Source organism: Chiloscyllium punctatum, chromosome 3 (genome assembly GCF_047496795.1).
Source record: "Chiloscyllium punctatum isolate Juve2018m chromosome 3, sChiPun1.3, whole genome shotgun sequence".
Taxonomy (NCBI): Eukaryota; Metazoa; Chordata; class Chondrichthyes; order Orectolobiformes; family Hemiscylliidae; genus Chiloscyllium; species Chiloscyllium punctatum.
In genome coordinates, this window is record NC_092741.1 from 58,805,244 (window position 1) to 58,823,437 (window position 18,194).

An 18,194-nucleotide genomic window follows, 5' to 3' on the forward strand; every position below is an offset into this window, starting at 1 on the left:
TTTAAATAATATCAGAGTCATACAGCATGGAAACAGACCCTTCAGTCCATGCCTGCTCCTGGCCCATATCCCTCCAAACCTTTCCTATTCATTTACTTATCCAAATGTCTTTTAAACATTGTACCCATATCCATTACTTCCTTAGGAAGTTCACTCCACATACAAACCACCCTCTTTGTAAAAAAATCTCCCCCCTCACCTATTTCAAATCACTCTCCTCTCACCTTAAAAATGTGCCCCATAGTAGCGAAAAGACAAACACAGGCAGTACGGTGGCTTAACGGTTAGCACTGCTGCCTCACAGCACTCGGGATCCAGGTTCAATTCCAGCCTTGGGCGAATGTCTGAGTGGAGTTTGCACAGTCTCCCGGTGTCTGCGTGCGTTTCCTCTGGGTGCTTTGGTTGCCTCCCACAATCCAGAGATATGCAGGATAGGTGAACTGACCATACTAAATTGCCTATAGTGTTCAGGGATGTGTAGATTAGGTGCATTAGTCAGGGGTAAATGTAGAAGAATGGTTTGGTGGCATACTCGTCGGAGGGTCGGTGTGGACTTGGGCTGAAGGGCCTGTTTCCACCATTAACTCTATCTAAACCCCTCATTACTTTATAAACTTCTATCAGGTTGCCTCTCAACTCCTATGCTCCAGTGAAAAAAGTCCCAACTTATCCAGCCTTTCTTTATAATTCATTTGAAAGTTTTCATTCCAAAACAAGTTTTCATTCAAAGGAAATTCCCAACATTCAAATGTAACATGTGTCACCGAAAGAACCAATAACTTTTCAAGAAGCAGATAGCAGCAAGTATTTAGTAACTGATTTATTGACATACAAAAAAATACAAAGCTTCATACTTGGGATTGCACTCTATTTCCAAGTAGCACACTAACAGTTTCATTTAAAGGTCACATTTGAAACAAATATCCACATTACCAAACAACATCTGACACTCAAACCTCAGACAGGTTCTCACATTTCGTATATTAAACTGTGCCTTTGGCATAAACCTATGAACACAGTGGTACAGTTCTCATGTGAACAGAGCTTTTCACATTAAAAAGCTCAATTTTAACATCACATTTTCAGTCACAGAACAAAGGTTTCTCTTTGCTGCTAATCTGCAATAGTACATTAAATATTACAGTATGTGCATTAAATGATTTGCAACAATAATGAACAATATGGAACATGTCAACTCTGCATTCCATTGTGTTAATGATCAGCTGCCGTCACTAGTTCAAACCACTGTCTAAGAGCATCACTGAGTGTCTCTGGGAGAGCATTCACATTTCTTAGAATTATATAGAACGGGAATGGGAATTCTTCCATATATGATCTAATTTCTGGACTTTCACCTTGGTCTTTGAATATAGGGACTTTAATGTCCAAAATAGAATCCTGGAATGTAACCAAAAACAAAAGTTATAAGACTGTAGAAGATTTGCTTCTACACCATGTTTCAGCTAATATTAAACATTAACTTCTACCTGACTGGTTTGATAATGGCAAGGTAATGAGAGGAAAAGATTTGCTAATTTAATGTACATAACCTTTGTCTCATCAATATACAACCAAAAATAGAATAACTTTCATCATTCAATAGTATAACTTCAATATGATCCAAAGCATGTGACATTATCTCTGCTTCTCCCATCTCATTGGCAAGTGAGTGACATTTTACAAAGTTATAAACTAGAGCATGAATTAGTTCACTCACCGAGTTTTCAATGGGAATTATTCAAGTTTATTGCTAGTAATTGCATAGCTCTTACCTTTGAGTTAGGATTGTCCAGTACAACAAAGATGACAAAAATATTGCTGTGTCGAGCAGTCTCAACAGCTGTTGTAACTCGCTCTTTCCCTTCCAAGAATAGACCTCGTCCATCAGACACTATCAACAGTAACTGTGCTATTTCTGCCAAAAAAAAAGTATTTTTCCACGATTATGGAATTTATTTCACTAGTTTAGTTTATATATAAAAGGCTAATCAAAGCTTCTTTTTGAAATTGTACCAGTTTAACATATTTCTTAAAATGCCTTTTTGCTTCACTAACCATTCGAACCCTTCTGTCATCTCAACATACCACTGCCAGAATCCCAATTAAAAAACGGTTTTCCCTCGCGTGCCACTAAAACCATACAGGGCACTTCCTGAAAACTGGTGTTATAGCTTACTGCCATTCTCAATTTTCATATCCCACTGGGAGATTCAACAATGTTAGTATGACTAATTCCTCGACGACAGGATTCTGCATTCATTCAGTTTCAGTTGAGGATGATCAGGAAGTGGACATCAATGCTCAATTTGTTCCGTGCTAACACTCTTAGGGGATTTGGATTTTCATGTTCTTTAAAGTAGTAGGCAGCTAGGATGCATAAAAATTACAAATTGAAGCTTCACAATAGAACTTAACTTTTAGCTTTAACTCTTTGTTCAAGAGCACAGCAACACCTGCAAAATTAATTTGAATCAGAACAGAATACTGAACCTATTAGCCTTCAATATTTTCACCTACACAAGAAGGTGCACAAAACTTTGGTATAATTTCTTAGTGCATCTTTCAGAAGTGCTTAAATGTCTTAGTGAGATTTAGTGCAGCCTGAACCACTATCATTGTTTGTTTGATATTTTCAATGCAAGTTGGCAACTGTCTTTTGCTTACCTAATAATATATGATTGTGGCACAAAAGTGTAGAAGGCTTATTGAATGTGGACAGTAAACAGTGCATTAATATGTTAAAGCTCTGACCTGGTTTTCCCAACTGGGACTGGTCCTGTGCTGCAATAAACATATTGGCAGCAGATTCCAGAAACTGCAACGAAGTTGTAAATCAGAATTAGCTGCATTACTTTATCTTTCACAAACATGCAAGCAGAAATGATCCAAGGGATGAAATTTTCTGTTTTGAGCTCAGTTCTTATTCAATGTATTTATTTTCTCAAAGAAAATTTTGTCTGACAATTCTTATAACGACACTAATCAACAATGTTGTTTGATTTTAAAAATAAGATTATCCAAGATATCTTCATTATTTACACAATGGTTTAAGATTCTGAAACTAATTAATTTATAATAATATTAACAAATTAATATTACTACAAAATAGGCTAATTGCCCACTCAACAAAGTCTGTGACTTCAGCTGCGAAAGAGGGGAACTATAAAACGGTCCTAGTACTGAAGAGGCAAAATAAGATCTTATTACTGTCTAACACAAATTAGACTGTGCTACATCCTCGATGTAAAAAAAACTTTACACAAACATACACTTTTGCTTGGCACACATTCTTCTTCTCAACAATAACTGTTAGTATCAGCACAAACCTGAGCTATCTTAGTTTTCTTCTGTTGGAACTGACAGCTCCTCAGTATCCTTGCCCCTGACTGATCATTGAATTGCTCATGGAATGGATGCAGCAACTGGACATTCTCTCCAAAGCTGACAAACGACAAGAGGATGGAAGTTAACAAGAATGTTAACAAGGACAGTGTGCACAGGCAAGAAAATCGATAACCACATATGCAGCTTTGGTGAGACAGCAAATAAGATAGTACCAGAATGGGTCTTATAACAGCATTGAAGTCTCCCAAGAAATAGCAAGCATGTTTTAAAAAAAAACACGAGATTTAAAAAAAAAACACGAAAATCATAAGACATGAAATGGGATAAATTTTTCATGGTGATGGTAGGTTACCAGAAATCTGTAACTTTTCTACGTGCATATGCAACATACAAATGTTGAACTTTGGTTTTGAATTTCCACTAGCCTTCATCAGGGCTTTTGCTCGAAACGTCGATTTCGAAGCTCCTTGGATGCTGCCTCAACTGCTGTGCTCTTCCAGCACCACTAATCCAGAATCTGGTTTCCATCATCTGCAGTCATTGTTTTTACCTCATGTGCTATTATTTTGCATGCAATTTATTTGAAGTTGGCAAAATATTTGCAAAATACTGGGGAATTTCAAGTACAAGTCAAGTGCTGTGTTAAAAGAAATTGTACTGGGAAACCAGCCCGACCCACATAATCAAAAGATACGAACCAGTAACAACAATAGGCCACTCAGTCCATAGAGCCTGCTCTGCTATTCAATAAGATCATGGCTGATTTGTTTTTAGCATCAACTCTACACTGCTGCATATTCCTGATAATCTTTCACCCCGTTGGTAATCAAGAATCTATCGACCTCTGGCTTAAAAATATTTAAAGATTCTGAGCCACTGCCCTTTCAGGAAGGAAATTCTGAAGACTCAACGCTCAGTAAAAAAAAAGGTTTCTTCATCTATTTTAACTGGGGGTGACTCTTTATTTTTAAACTATGACCCCTAGTTTTAGATTCTCCTGCAAGAGGAACCATGCTTTCAAGAGCCACATGGTCAAGTTACCTCAGGATCTTGTGTTTCAAGTCAGTCATCTCGGACTCTTCTAAACCCCAGAAGACGTTGGCTTGGATTGTTTAGTCTTTCCACATAAGGCAATCTGCTCAGTTTAAGTATTAGTCTAATAAACTGTCTCTGAATTTCTTCCATTGTATTAAATCTTTCCATAAGTATGGTGACCAGCGTTGCACACAGTACTTCAGACGCGGTCTCACCAGTGCCCCTCATAATTGATGCATAACCTCCCTACTCTTGCATTCAATTCCCCTCACAATAAAAAATGTTTTATTAGTTTTCCTGATTACTTGCTGTACCTGCATACCAGCTGTGATTCATGCACTAAGATATGCAGATTTTGTTGCATCATTTTACTATTTAGATAATATGCTTCTTCTTTATTCATTCTGCCAATATGGATGATTTCACATTTTTCTCCATTGCACTTCATTTGCCAGATCATCACACAGGTTTGCATTAATTGTGTGTGGAGTGACTTTGAAGAGACTCTTAAATGCATTTTTTTTGAAAAAGCACTAATAGGCATCTTTCCAAAGCATATGTTAAGAAATTGACTATTGAATACCAATGAAATGAAGTCTGTACTGATAATTTAAGATCATCTCGAGTTATTCAAAATTAGATTACAGGGTCCTCAAAAGATAATGAACTACATGTTAAGCTAAAATGATTACTTTAAGTGATAAATCATTTTCAGTTGTCACTAAAGATAGTAACGTTAACAAATATGTAGTGATTGGCAGCAGGTCCTGATGGATATCATTGACTATCAGATCCATGATAGATATTGTTAACCTGGGCCAGAGAGCCCTTGTTGACAAAAATAAACAGGAGATTCAGAGTCTCTTCATCCTGGGGACTGGCTTGGAGCTGGCTGGTCAGAGCTTATGTACTGTACATATAAATAAAGGGTGATTTGATGTCTCCTTGGAGTTATTTCAAATTACTTCTTAATGCATGAATAAAGCAATAAAAATTCCAAAGTCCAACCCAATTGAGTTGGTTTACAAACTATTTTTGTTTAATGCAAAGCAATTTGAACAAAAACTTGAACCAGATTGCCAATTCAAAAAATTAACTATTTTGACCATAGTTTGGACTCAGGTTCTCTCTTGTGGCTAAATATGAAAGACAGAAGCCAACTCTTAAAACATGTTCTATGGCCCTAGACCATACAAAAAACATAGTTCTCTCATTATCATCCGTCACAGATTTAATGTAAAGCATCAATACTTGATTTTTGAGGAAAAACAAAGTATTATTACAAATTATTACAAATAATTTATAACATTAAAATGCTGCAAATGAATATAGAGAGGATAAGCATTGCTATTCTAAGAAGTCATCTTACGTAAAAAACGTTCTAGACATTCATTCATGCTTACCTGCACACAGCAACCTGTCCAACCTCTAGAAGTGAGAGTGCATTTCCAATCACAGCCAACGATTCGAAGGCTAGCTATAGTAAAGAAAAACAAAACACAAAGCGCATTAGGATAGTCAAGGAGTTGGCTGGATTAACTTGGCAATTCAAAACTGCAAAATAAAACCAAGAGAAAGAAGTACTTTATGAAAAGGTGATTCGAATTGTCTGTCTTGGTTTACACTCCACAAGCAAGGAAACAAACTTAACTTGGAGAGAATCCATTGTGTTTGCGTGTACAGATGAGCAGATGAGCTAATACAACACAAATCAAATAGCAAATCTTGACATTTTCCTGGCTGCTTTGCTTTAATATCACACTGGTTACTAAGCCAGCTATCAGGAGGGACAGACTGTTGATCTTCTGTAAATATTTGTTTTTTCTTTAGGCAGACCATCCAAAGCAACTGCTTTACTGCAGAAATATCAAAAATTATAACCCAATGGTTATAATTGTGGAGGCAGTTTCAAATTAAGGAACATGGTATTCTATGTGATAGATTGCATGTATATACTTACAGGCAAGTGTATGAGTAGAAATGGAATTTGAAAGAATTTGTGCCAGTATAAGTCTCAGGTCACCAAATTCTCTTAACACAAATGTCTGATTACTTCAATTCTGCAACTTCAAACCTAACTTTCTAACAACATACCTGTTTGGAATGATTGTCAACCATACTAGAAGAATCATCGATAGCCAGACAAATCTGGTACTGCCGCTTGCTTGGTTTTGTTCTACGAAGCCAGATTTTATCTTTACGGAACTGGCTGGCAATGTAGGGAATAACCTTTCGCATGTTTAATCGCTTTCCAGTTCGATAATCACCTCTGTGTACAAATATTTGGGAATACGCAAGAGAAATAACTACGTCATTCATTTGTTTTTTTAGAAAACTTTTAATAGACAACAAAGAAATTAAAGTAGTACTGACAGGTGTCTCTAAAATAGAGGAACTGTTCGACAAATGTCACATATCCAGCTATCCATGATCCACTATACATAGAAATAACTGGTGGTTTCTATGGTGTGATTTTCATCTATTCTGGCATTAATTTAAACCTGGTGCCGAGTCGAGGGACTCAGCAGATGTCCAGCAATAGTACTGTCATAAAACAAAGTAAGCAGCATATTACGCTGAAGAAATCTCTTCGACAGTGAACCAGGAAAACAAACCAAACTATGACTTACTTCCTATAAATTTTAGAGAGCAAAATAAAATTGGAGTATATATTAGAAACTGTGCAGTGATTGTAATGAGATCAGCCAGGTGGACCTCATATAATGTGTGTTCCCAGATTGGACCAGATTAACAGTCCCAATTAGGGAGCCCTGTCTGACAGCTAAGAACAGGATTGTCAGAGGTGCTGTTCACTCAGAGCTGGCTCTGAGGGAACTGGATCAGTGTAAAGGACTCTCCATGTGTAAATAAAGGGTGATTTCATGACAAATACCAGTTTCTGTGGGGTTATTCCAAGTTGAAATATCAAAAATTATAATCCAATTTAACATTTAAAAAAATAAAAGGTAGTTCTCCAGTTTCTGCAAAGTTATTCAGAAGTAGATATGCCTTATTATGCCATTAAAACCCCAGTTACTATTTTTTGTAGTGAAGAATAACTCTTAGAGAATTTTACATATCACCTTTACAGCACAAATTGGAATTTAATCAGTCACTTTTTCAGTGACTTCTAAAGATTGCTGTCATCACTGACAGTAAATTCTAAATTTCACCTTCAAATTATACATGTGAAGATGGCAGAAGTTGCTATTGATTTCACAGGAAAATATGGCAAAAATGATACTTTTTGTTGTCATTACAACAGACTTTGGACCAACTGATCAGACAAAACACTTGCGTTAATAAGACATAGGAGTCGGTGGCCACCTTGAGAAACTGAATGAATTCACATTGAGAGGTAATAGCAAACTTCAATCCTGGTCCAGATGGGTAAGAATGTAATGGTAATAAAAGACAAATTAAACTGAGTAATATCATTTCAGGTGAATAAACTGGTGGAAGGCATGTATGCTGTGCACAAAACACTAGCTTCTTTAAAAATGAAACACTGTATCTATTTAATAGATACAGTGTAAGCTCCATTCTAGAGATTTATCCAAATCATAGTGCATATATCCACAAGAGAAAGCAAGAATAAGAACCTTTTAAAGTTACATATTGAATGCTTTAAATTTGGGAAATAAAGCATTTTCCTGTAAGAATGAAACAAATTATCCAATTGTTATCAGTGTCTATTCCATACTTGCATTGTTGTTGGAGAAACTCAAATCTGTGGTCCACAAAAGATCAAAAGGAGAAAAAGCTAATTACAATTTTAGAACAGAATGGATTCTAATTCAATCATCTGGAATGTTAAACTGCTCATCATCTGTTATATTGATTCCATTATTACCCTCTGACTAAAGAAAAACCCTTACAATTTACATATTAACGGGAAAGAGAGGGATGAATACACTGACCTGAGTTTTGCTGCCTGGGTGGGTTCTAATACAAGCCGAAGCTGTTCACACAGTTGCTGTGACAGGGGAGCAGTCAATGCCTGGTACTGCTGCCACATCTCAGCAGCAGCTTTCTCCTGACAATAACAAAAATAAAAGAAGAGGAAAACAAAAATCAAATATAGTGGAAAAATAACAGTTCAACAATTATGTTCCCAATATTGGCAGGTTATCAGTTCTACAGAATTGGGCTTATGTGCGATTGCATGTATAGAAGTGTCCCAAGGAATAATAACTCAGTCTTCCATGACATTCCAACTTTTACTGTTAGAACCTGACATTGCAGGACTAGAGGATGTTTTAAAAATGAGGGGACTCCTATTCAAGACTGAAATGAGAAGGATTTTTTTTCCTCTCAGAGGACTATGGAACTGAGGTTGTAATCTAAATGAATGACAGGAACAGACTAGAGGGGCCAAATGGCCCATTTCAGTTCCTAATTCACATGTTTGAAAAGCAGAGCATCTATACCAGGCATCCCACAATCAATATTTAGGTCTAGAAGATGCAAACTGTAGAAGTCAATTTCACTTCTGCTACCCATGGTATACTACAGCACCACAGACCACCAAAAGTGATTTTTAAAGAAATTGTAAGAACTCAAAGATTTCATGCCTTCTAATTTTGAATTCCTAGGTTGAACTGTGACTGAAGGAATCTGCGCATATTGTAGCACAGCGAATGAAAAATCTTTTCAAAGAGTAAACCAAGTGAAAAGTTTTGTTGAACTAATTTATTTTGAACAGTACCATTCAGATCTCTCTCCCTGTCCTCTTCCTTAAGTGCAGCCTTTTACTTTAGTACAGCACCACATGACCCACAACTTCCCAGCACTCCCTCTGAGTAGCCAACCTACCAATCAATAGATTTAGTGTGCTTATTATGTCACAAATTGTGTGGTTCATACATCTATTTTAATATCAAGTATTTTAGAGTTTGGATTTGAACCAATGGCATGTGAATGTTGGGGTTTAATGATTACAAGACTACAAATTTTCTGAAGTCTTTCTTTTGGGCGGCATGGTGGCTTAGTGGTTAGCACTGCTGCCTCAGTGCCAGGGACCCAGGTTCGATTCCCGCCTGTGTGGAGTCTGCACATTCTCCCCATGTCTGCGTGGGTTTCCTCCGGGTGCTCCAGTTTCCACCCACAATCCAAATGATGTGCAGGTTAGGTGAATGGACCATGCTAAATTGCCCGTAGTGTGAGGTGTATTAGTCAGGGGTAAATATAGGATAGGGAATGGGTCTGGGTGGGTTCCTCCCCAGAGAGTCGGTGTGGACCTGTTGGGCCGAAGGGCCTGCTTCCATACTGTCGGCAATCTAATCTAAGTGGTAACGAGAATTTCTTGGCTTTGGGAGTGTTTCACTAACAGACAAAGTAAACATAGAAAAGCACGAGTTTATATCTTTCTAATTATGCTTTATTCTCTTTTAATCTACATTTATTTTGCATAATAAACTTCAGTTGTATTGCTAAAACCAAATCTGCAGCGGTGCGTGCTTATGGTGCAGTGAAGAGTCCAAGGTAAATAAAAACAAAACATCGATCAACTCAGCTGAGATCTGATTTGTCTACACGTTACATCAGCTGGGATCATTGCAATGTCAGTGAGAATCACAGTGATTGGGTCCTGGGCTCTTTGAAGCTATCCAACAAGAATCAGTGGAAAATATTAGGTCAGACTACAGTAAGGACGTGGAGGCTTTGGAGATGGCACAAAAGAGGTTTACTAGGATGTTGCCTGGATTGGAATGCATTAGCTAGAAAGGAGAGTTCAGACAAATTTGGATTATTTTTGCTAGAGCAATGGAGTCTGAGGGGCGACATAACAGAATTACATAAAATTTTGAGCGGCATGGAAAAAGGGTGGACAGTTGGGAGTGTTTTTCCTAGGGTGAAAATATAAAATTCTAGGGGGCATTGTTTTAAAGTGAGAGAGGGAAGCTTTAAAGGAATTGAGAGGCAATTTAAATAAAAAATGCAGAGAGTGGAAAGTGCCTGGAACATGCTGCTGGGGTGGTGGTAGAAGCAGATTATAATAGCCATGTTTTAGAGGCATTTAGACAGACATGTGAACAGGCAGGTAGCACAGCGATACAGATCACATGCAGGCAGATGGTATTAGTTTAGATTGGCATTAAAGTCAGCACAGGGCCAAAGGGCCTTTTCTTGTTCTATGTCCAGAGAACATACATTATTTCCCTGTGCCCAAGCTAGTTTAAGCATCTGCTCTAAAAATTGTTTTTGTGAGCAGCTAACTTGGTAAAGAGGTGCTCACTTCTAGGACCTAACTGTCCATGGCTAGGGTGCTGATTAGATTTAATGCAGTTATATTACCCTTCAGCTTTCACTGATCTTGAGTTACAGCAACATACAGCGCTCAATATTTCTACATTTCTTGAAATCTTTCTTGGATGGATTAACTTACTCAGATATAATTGATCAAAATATATTAGAAGATTGTACGACAGCAGTATACCCTGAAAGATGCATGGACAGGATCACTAGGAATTCTCAATGCACACATACCTCCTAACTGATCAGGAAGTTTATGTACCCAGTGAATGATTACCTTGCGTACAGAACCCTCGGAGAAAGCCTACAACTTTAACTTTGAATTACAGACTTTGCAGAGTTCCAACTTACCTGTTCAGTTATCCAGGAATGGTGAGGGGGATTAAATATTCTCCAACTCCTGGGGTAACTCCTGGGGACACCCCCGACTTACCAGTCAACTCCAGGCGACCAAACACAACGACCCCTACCCAAACGTCACCCTCACCCACTGACCTTGCACACATAAAAATCTCTCCTTATCTTATCAAAGTGCCTCTTGTCCTATGAACTCCAGAATAAAGAAACCATGACTGTAAAAAGGGAGGCGGGACTGGTCTTTGGCAGTAATCCACTGCTATGTTAGAAAGGTCCCTGAACAAGTATGCTGTGCATTTCACCAGAGGCCCATATCAGAAGTTCAGGCCAGAAACATGGAGATCTAGGGGAGTGTCGATGAAAAGGAGCAGAGTGACAATCAGAATGTGATTGCCAGTCCTCAGAAGATTTGGCTCCTTTGTACACAATAGTAAGTAGGCCAGACAAGTTTACTAAAATTCTGATTACATCAGCTGGAGCTGGACATACCAAAGGGGCAGAGATTTGATTTCATTTTCCATCAGTCTTTGACATGCTTTAAAAGCAAAACTAAATCTGGGGCACATGTCTACAACATTAAATCTTTTCAACATATGCAACTTTACGGATGATGAATTTAAAACCGAATAAAAGGCTAATGTGCCCTCTATCTTTCAAATAATGATCTCATCCTTCCTTTATGCATCATTTCATTAATTCTGGTCATTTCCTTACCTCTTCTAGACTTCCAGCCTTGTCATTTCTCCAAGCATCCAGCTGTTCTTCGAGTTGCTTACGTAGTTGTGCTGGGTCAGGAACAACTCTCTGGAAAACAAACTGTATCACTTAACTAGAAAATGGTAGAACACAAAGACATAGCCAAACATACTTGGTCAGAGACAAAAAATAACTGCAGATGCTGGAAACCAAAATACACAGCAGGACACTGGAAGACGACAGCTAGCCAGGCAGCATCAGGTGGTGGAGAAGTTGGCGTTTTGAGTGAAACCCGTCTTCAGGTCCCAGCTAAACATACTGGCAGTGATTAATTTGTCACCTGCATTAGATTGCAACTGTGAATTCTCCTTGGCAGTAAAGTGTAAATGTTAAATCCTGATTTGGACTGAACAAGAGATGTGTAAGTAAAGGAGAATGTGGGGTTCTGTTCTATTTCCAGAGTCCTTAACTAGTTTGCAGTGTAGAACTGTCTTATAAAATATGATCATATTTATCCCAGTGACAACTGAACATAGTTCATGTGTCACATCATTATTTCCTTTCATTTGTATGATCCCTCTGTGCATTCACCATTTCCCAACAGGGGCACCAAAAGCAGCTGCAATGAAGTTGATGCCCAGCCCAATACCCAAAACCACTTTAATTTCCCTCACAATGGGAATGCCATTAACTTCCCAAAGGCTCTGTTTAGTTTAGGAACTCATGGTTGAAAGTTACCACTTCAAACTTCACTCCATACCTTGTACAAAAGAAAATTACCATGACACTTTCTTCAAAAGTCATTTGTTCAGCAGTATAACAATAAAGTAGCAGCCTGTGCTTTCTGCTTGTTTGCTGTATAACCCACAACCATGCTCCAACAAACTACTATGATTCAAAAACATTCCTGCTCAGCTTTACTTTTACCGAATGGAAAGGTGCTAAACTATCACAAAAATGAAAGCAAAGTGTTGTGGATGCTGGAATTCTGAACTAAAAAGAAAATGCTGGAGAAACTCAGCAATGACCCCTTCCATTGCTGTACCGACAAATGAGTAGCATGATAGGGTTCTATTTGACTGGATTGGGCTTTGTCCTTTGCTGTGGACAGGGCAATCCTGGGGCATTTTTCCACATTTCAAGATAGTTTTCAATGTTGTGTCTGTACTAGGTTGGCACCTTGGCCAAGGGCATGGCTAATCCTGTAGTACAAGTGTTCAGTCCTCTCACTGGAATTTTGTTATGGCTCATAGCTTTTGCCTTCATTGGTTAACCGAAGACTGGCATCTCAGAGGCTGGGATCACTGATGGAGGCCAATCTCTTCAGCATTTCTAGCTGAGGATAGATGCAAATATATCGGCTTTCACTCGAACAGTGATGGGCTGGACATCCCTACCACTGTGGCTAGGAATATTAGTAGAGCCTCAACAATCTGTTAGTTGTTTAATTGTCCATTATCATTTGTGATTCTGTGGTAAGATTGCAGAATTCAGTCTGGATCAGTTTGTTGTGGGATCCCTTAGCCCTGTCTATTGCATGCTACTTTCACTGTTTGGTATGCAAGTTAACCAGCAGACGGATATCTCATTTTTAGGAATGTCTTGTCTGCTCCTGACATGCACTCCTGCATTTCTCATTAAGCAATAGATGATCTCTCTGCATGTTGGTAATAGTAGAGTGGGTAATATGCTGGGCCAAGAGGATACAGGTTGTGTTTAAGTACAATTCTGCTGATGGCTCTCAACTCTTCATGGATGCCCTAACTTTAAGTTTATGAATCTGTTAGAAGTCTGTTTCATTTAGTACGCTGATAATGCTACATACTGTACTGAGGAGAATCCTCAATCTGAAGATGCGATTTTGTCTTCCAAATGACCGAGCAGTACTCATTCTTATCAATACTATCGATACAGCTACATCTGCAGCAGGCACAATTGAGGGGAGGTGGTCACATAGGCTTTTCATTCTTGTTGATTTCCCCATCACCTGCAACAGAATCCGTCTCGGTGCAACATGCTTTAGGATTTGGCCACGGACAGATTTGTAAGGTGAGAGGAGAGAGATTCAAAAAAAGACACGAGGGACAAATTTATTTACAGAGGGTGGTTTACATGTGGAATGAACTTCCTGGGGAAGTGGTGGATGCCGATACAATTACAACATTTAAAAAAACAATTGGATAAGTACATGGATAGGAAAGGTTTGGAGGAATAGGGACCCTGAGCAGGCAGGTGGGACTAGTTTGGTTTGGGATTCTGTCCAGCATGGACTGGTTGGGCCGAAGGCTCAGTTTCCACGCTCTATGACATATGAATCTAAGTCTGGCAGCCTCTGCAAAGAGGGAAACAGAGTTAAGCTTAAAGTACAATCATAAAAGTTTAAAATAATACAGAAAAGATAAAAATATTTGTTTTCCTGGCTATTTTTTCAGTAGCATAAAAATCATTTTCTACCATCCTTCAGATACAAAATCATACTGCACTTGATATGCTAATTCTGTTTCACTCTCCACAGATGCTGCTAGACCTGCTGAGTTTCTCCAGCACTTTCTGCTTTTATCTGTAAACTTTCATACTTGCTCAAAGTCCTCAGTTAGCAGTTCATGCTTGGTGTGAATGGTGGATTCGCTGCTCCTTTCAGGAATCTCTTCACTTTCTGATTCCGAGTCATCTGTTGCAGCATCCACCTCTTCAGGTTTGGGAAGCTGAAACTCTCCTTCAAGATTGCTGTCGGGTCCTGCAAATACAGCCGATATGTTTTTACTGACTTGGAGTTCAAACTAAATCTCAAAAACTTTTGATTTTTTACAGCGCTTGACTGCTGAAAATAATTCACAGCAAATGAAGTAGTTCTCTGGAGGGGTTAGTGTTGTAATGTTAACAAAAAATCCACAGCCAATTTGTGTACAAACTCATACTTAACAATAAGGCATTAAATAAATTATTATGGAACACAGGAACAAGAGGAGGCTGTTCAGCCACTGGAGTCTGTTTTGCCACCGAGATCAAGGCTTGAAGCCATATACTTGCCTTTGGTCCATATGTCTTAATACCTTTGCTTAACAAAAATATATCTGCCTCAGATTCAAAACTAACAACTGATCCAGCATCCACTGCCATTTGTGGAAGAGTTCCGAATATCTATCACCATGTGTGTCAAAGTGCTTCTTAATAACTCTCCTGAACAGTCTGTTCCTAATTCTTAGACCATGCTCCCTAGTTCTAGAATCCCTCACCAGTAGAATTAGTTTATCGTCCCTTTTTTTTCTGTTAATACCTTGAAAACTTTGATCAGATCACCCTTAACCTTTTAAATTCTAGAGAAAGTAGGCTGAACTCATAATCTCGCCTCATAACTTAACCCCTGAAGTCCAGGTAGGATTCTTGGGCGGGGGTGGGGGGGGGGGGGGGTGGGGGGGGTGGTGAAAAGAGGGGGGAGCGGGGGGAAGGTAGAATAGGTGGATGAAGGTGGGGGTAATGGTAAAAGGTTGGAGTGGATAGGTGGGAAGGAAGATGGACAGATGGGAGAGGTCATGAGGGAGGTGCTGAGCTGGAAGGTTGTAAGTGGGGTAAGGGGGGTAGGGGGGGAAGGTGGGCGGAAGTGGTTGCAATGATGGCAGCTGCAGGGGTGCAAGTAGCGGACAGTGTATTGTAGGTGATGACATAGGGGCGGAAGTGGCTGTGGCAGCAGTCACGAAAGGGGCGGAAGTCACGGGTGGGTGATGTTGGAGGGGGCAGAAGTGACTGTGGCGGCGGCAACAGAGGGGGCGTGAGTGTTGTCTTGGTCAGGCCTTATGTTGATCTCAGCAACAGTGGATCTCGTATTGGTCGCGGTGACGGTTGTCTGGCAGGCAGGTGCGACAGCTGTTGCCGGGCCAGCAGTTGTGGAGGTGGCATGATCAGCCATGGGCTGCAGGCTGTCGTACAGCAGGGACTCATCGCGGCCAGATGGCCTCCTTCATAAGAGACCGCAATTTCCCCTCCCATATGGTCGATGATGCCCTCCAGCACATCTCATCCAGTTCCTGCACCTCTGCCCTCGACCACCACCCCTCCAACCGCAACAAGGACAGAATGGGGCGGCACGGTGGCACAGTGGTTAGCACTGCTGCCTCACAGCGCCAGAGACTTGGGTTCAATTCCCGCCTCAGGCGACTGACTGTGTGGAGTTTGCACGTTCTCCCCGTGTCTGCGTGGGTTTCCTCCGGGTGCTCTGGTTTCCTCCCACAGTCCAAAGATGTGCAGGTCAGGTGAATTGGCCATGCTAAATTGTCCGTAGTGTTAGGTAAGGGGTAAATGTAGTGGTATGGGTGGGTTGCGCTTCGGCGGGTCGGTGTGGACTTGTTGGGCCGAAGGGCCTGTTTCCACATTGTAAGTAATCTAATCTAATCTAATTATCTAATCTAATGGCCCGGTCCTCACCTTCCACCCCACCAACCTCCGCATACATCGCAGCATCCTCTGCCATTTCCGCCACCTACAACTGGACCTCACCAGAGATATATTTCCCTCCCCACCCCTATCCATTTTCCATAAAGACCATTCCCTCCGTGACGACCTCATCATGTCCACGCCTCCAAGCAACCGACCCTCTCCTCCCAGCACCTTCCCCCGCCACTGCAGAATTGCTAATCCTGCGCCCACACCTCCCCCCTCACCTCCATCCAAGGCCCCGAAAGGAGCCTTCCACATCCAATGTCATTTACTATACTCATTCCTCCCAGGAGAGACAGGACACCGACTCGCAAAGCGCTTCAGAGAGAACATCTCCAGGACGCCCACACCAACCAATCCCACTGTCCCATGACCGAACCCTTCAACTCCACCTCCCACTCTGCTGAGGACATGCAGGTCCTGGACCACCTCCATCGCCACTCCCTTTGGAAGAATGCCTCACCTTCTGCCTCAGGACCCTCCGACCCCACCAGCTTCCTCCTTTCCCCTCCGCCCACCTTACCTCAGTTCCAACCTTCCAGCTCAGCACCGCTCTCATAACCTGTCCCACCTGTCCACTCCACCCTCCCCTCTGACCTATCACCATTAGCCCCACCTCCATCTACCTATTGCACTCCCCACCCACCCTCCCATTTATCTCTCCACCCCGGAGGCTCCCAGCCTCAGTCCTGATGAAGGGCTTTTGCCTGAAACATCAATTTTCCTGCCTCTCGGATGCTGCCTGACCTGCTGTGCTTTTCCAGCACCACACTCTCGACTCATATTTCTACACAGTCCATCATCTTATGTGGCAGAGAGTCCCAAACTTGCACAACACTCAGAGACCTAAGTGCTTCCTAATTTTAAAACAATGTTCTGGACCCCTCTCCCCCCTCAAGATGAAACAATTTCTAAGTCCACCTTATCAAGGTCATTTGGGATCTTATAATATTCAACCAAGTCACCCCTTACTCCTCTAAATTCCAGTGAAAACAAGCCCAGTCTGTCCAAGTCATCCTCGTAAGACAACCCACTCATTCCAGGTATCAATCTGTAACGTCCTTTGAACCACCTCAAATGCATTTCCATCCTCCCTTAAGTAAGGGATGCAGTCTCACCAATGGCTGCATAATGAAGTGTAACATTCTTACTTATGGGTTTAATTCTTTTTGTAATAAAGGGTAGCATTCCATTAGCCACCTTAATTACTCACTGTGACTGCAGACTAATTTGATGTCACTCATGCACTAGAACGCCTGGAACCCTCTGCACCTCAGAATTCTTCAGTTATTCTCAGCTGCTAAAAGGGATCAACTTCACATTTTCCCACACTGTACTCCAAATACCTGTTTTTTTGCACACTCGTTCAACTTATCCATAATCATTTTGCAACCTCCTAATAAGTTCATAAGATATAGGGGCAGAATTCGGCCCATCGGGTCTGCTCTGCCATTCAATCATGGCTAATATGTTCCTCACCCCAATTTTCCTGCCTTCTCCCCATAACCCTTCAACCCAATACCAATTAAACATTTCTCTAACTCCTCCTTAAATCTACCCACTGTCCCAGCATCCACTGCACTTTGGGGTAGCAAATTCCACAGATTCACAACCCTTTGGGAGAAGTACTTTCTCCTCAGCTTGGTTTTAAATTTGCTAAAAATGTGTTGCTGGAAAAGCGCAGCAGGTCAGGCAGCATCCAAGGAGCAGGAGAATCGATGTTTCGGGCATGAGCCCTTCTGCAGGAATCCTGGAGAATTAAAATCCTAAAAATCCATACATTTGCTACCCCTTTTCATAAGGCTATAACCCCCTATCCTTGAACATCCCACAAGAGGAAGCATCTGCTCCACGCCTGTTTTATCCACACTATGACCTGGTATCATTTTGAATACCTCAATTTGATTGCCCCTTATCCTTCTAAATTCCAGACAGTAAAGAACAAAATTGTTCAATCTTTCTTTCTACGACAGAACCCTCACTTGTGGGATCAATCTAGTGAACCTCCTCTGAACTGCCTCCAATGCCACTACATCTTTCCTCAAATAAGGGGACCAAAACTGTGCATAACA

At 40.6% G+C, this 18,194-nt stretch overlaps 1 protein-coding gene across 5 annotated transcripts in view; it reads right to left on the reverse strand.

Annotated features, from left to right (window-relative positions):
* Positions 1-805: 805 nt before the first annotated feature.
* The window catches only part of mdn1 (midasin AAA ATPase 1), a 189,269-nt gene continuing 171,880 nt past the window's right edge, over positions 806-18,194 (reverse strand). For all 5 annotated transcript variants that reach the window (XM_072553757.1, XM_072553755.1, XM_072553754.1 and 2 more), the window contains exons 94-102: positions 14,265-14,425; positions 11,707-11,796; positions 8,301-8,416; positions 6,475-6,649; positions 5,784-5,857; positions 3,327-3,441; positions 2,752-2,815; positions 1,773-1,915; positions 806-1,398 (exon numbers count right to left, since the gene is read on the reverse strand). In XM_072553757.1, the coding sequence (XP_072409858.1) occupies positions 1,213-1,398; positions 1,773-1,915; positions 2,752-2,815; positions 3,327-3,441; positions 5,784-5,857; positions 6,475-6,649; positions 8,301-8,416; positions 11,707-11,796; positions 14,265-14,425 (1,124 nt within the window). In that variant the 3' untranslated portion in view covers positions 806-1,212. The remainder of the gene's footprint in view (positions 1,399-1,772; positions 1,916-2,751; positions 2,816-3,326; positions 3,442-5,783; positions 5,858-6,474; positions 6,650-8,300; positions 8,417-11,706; positions 11,797-14,264; positions 14,426-18,194) is intronic.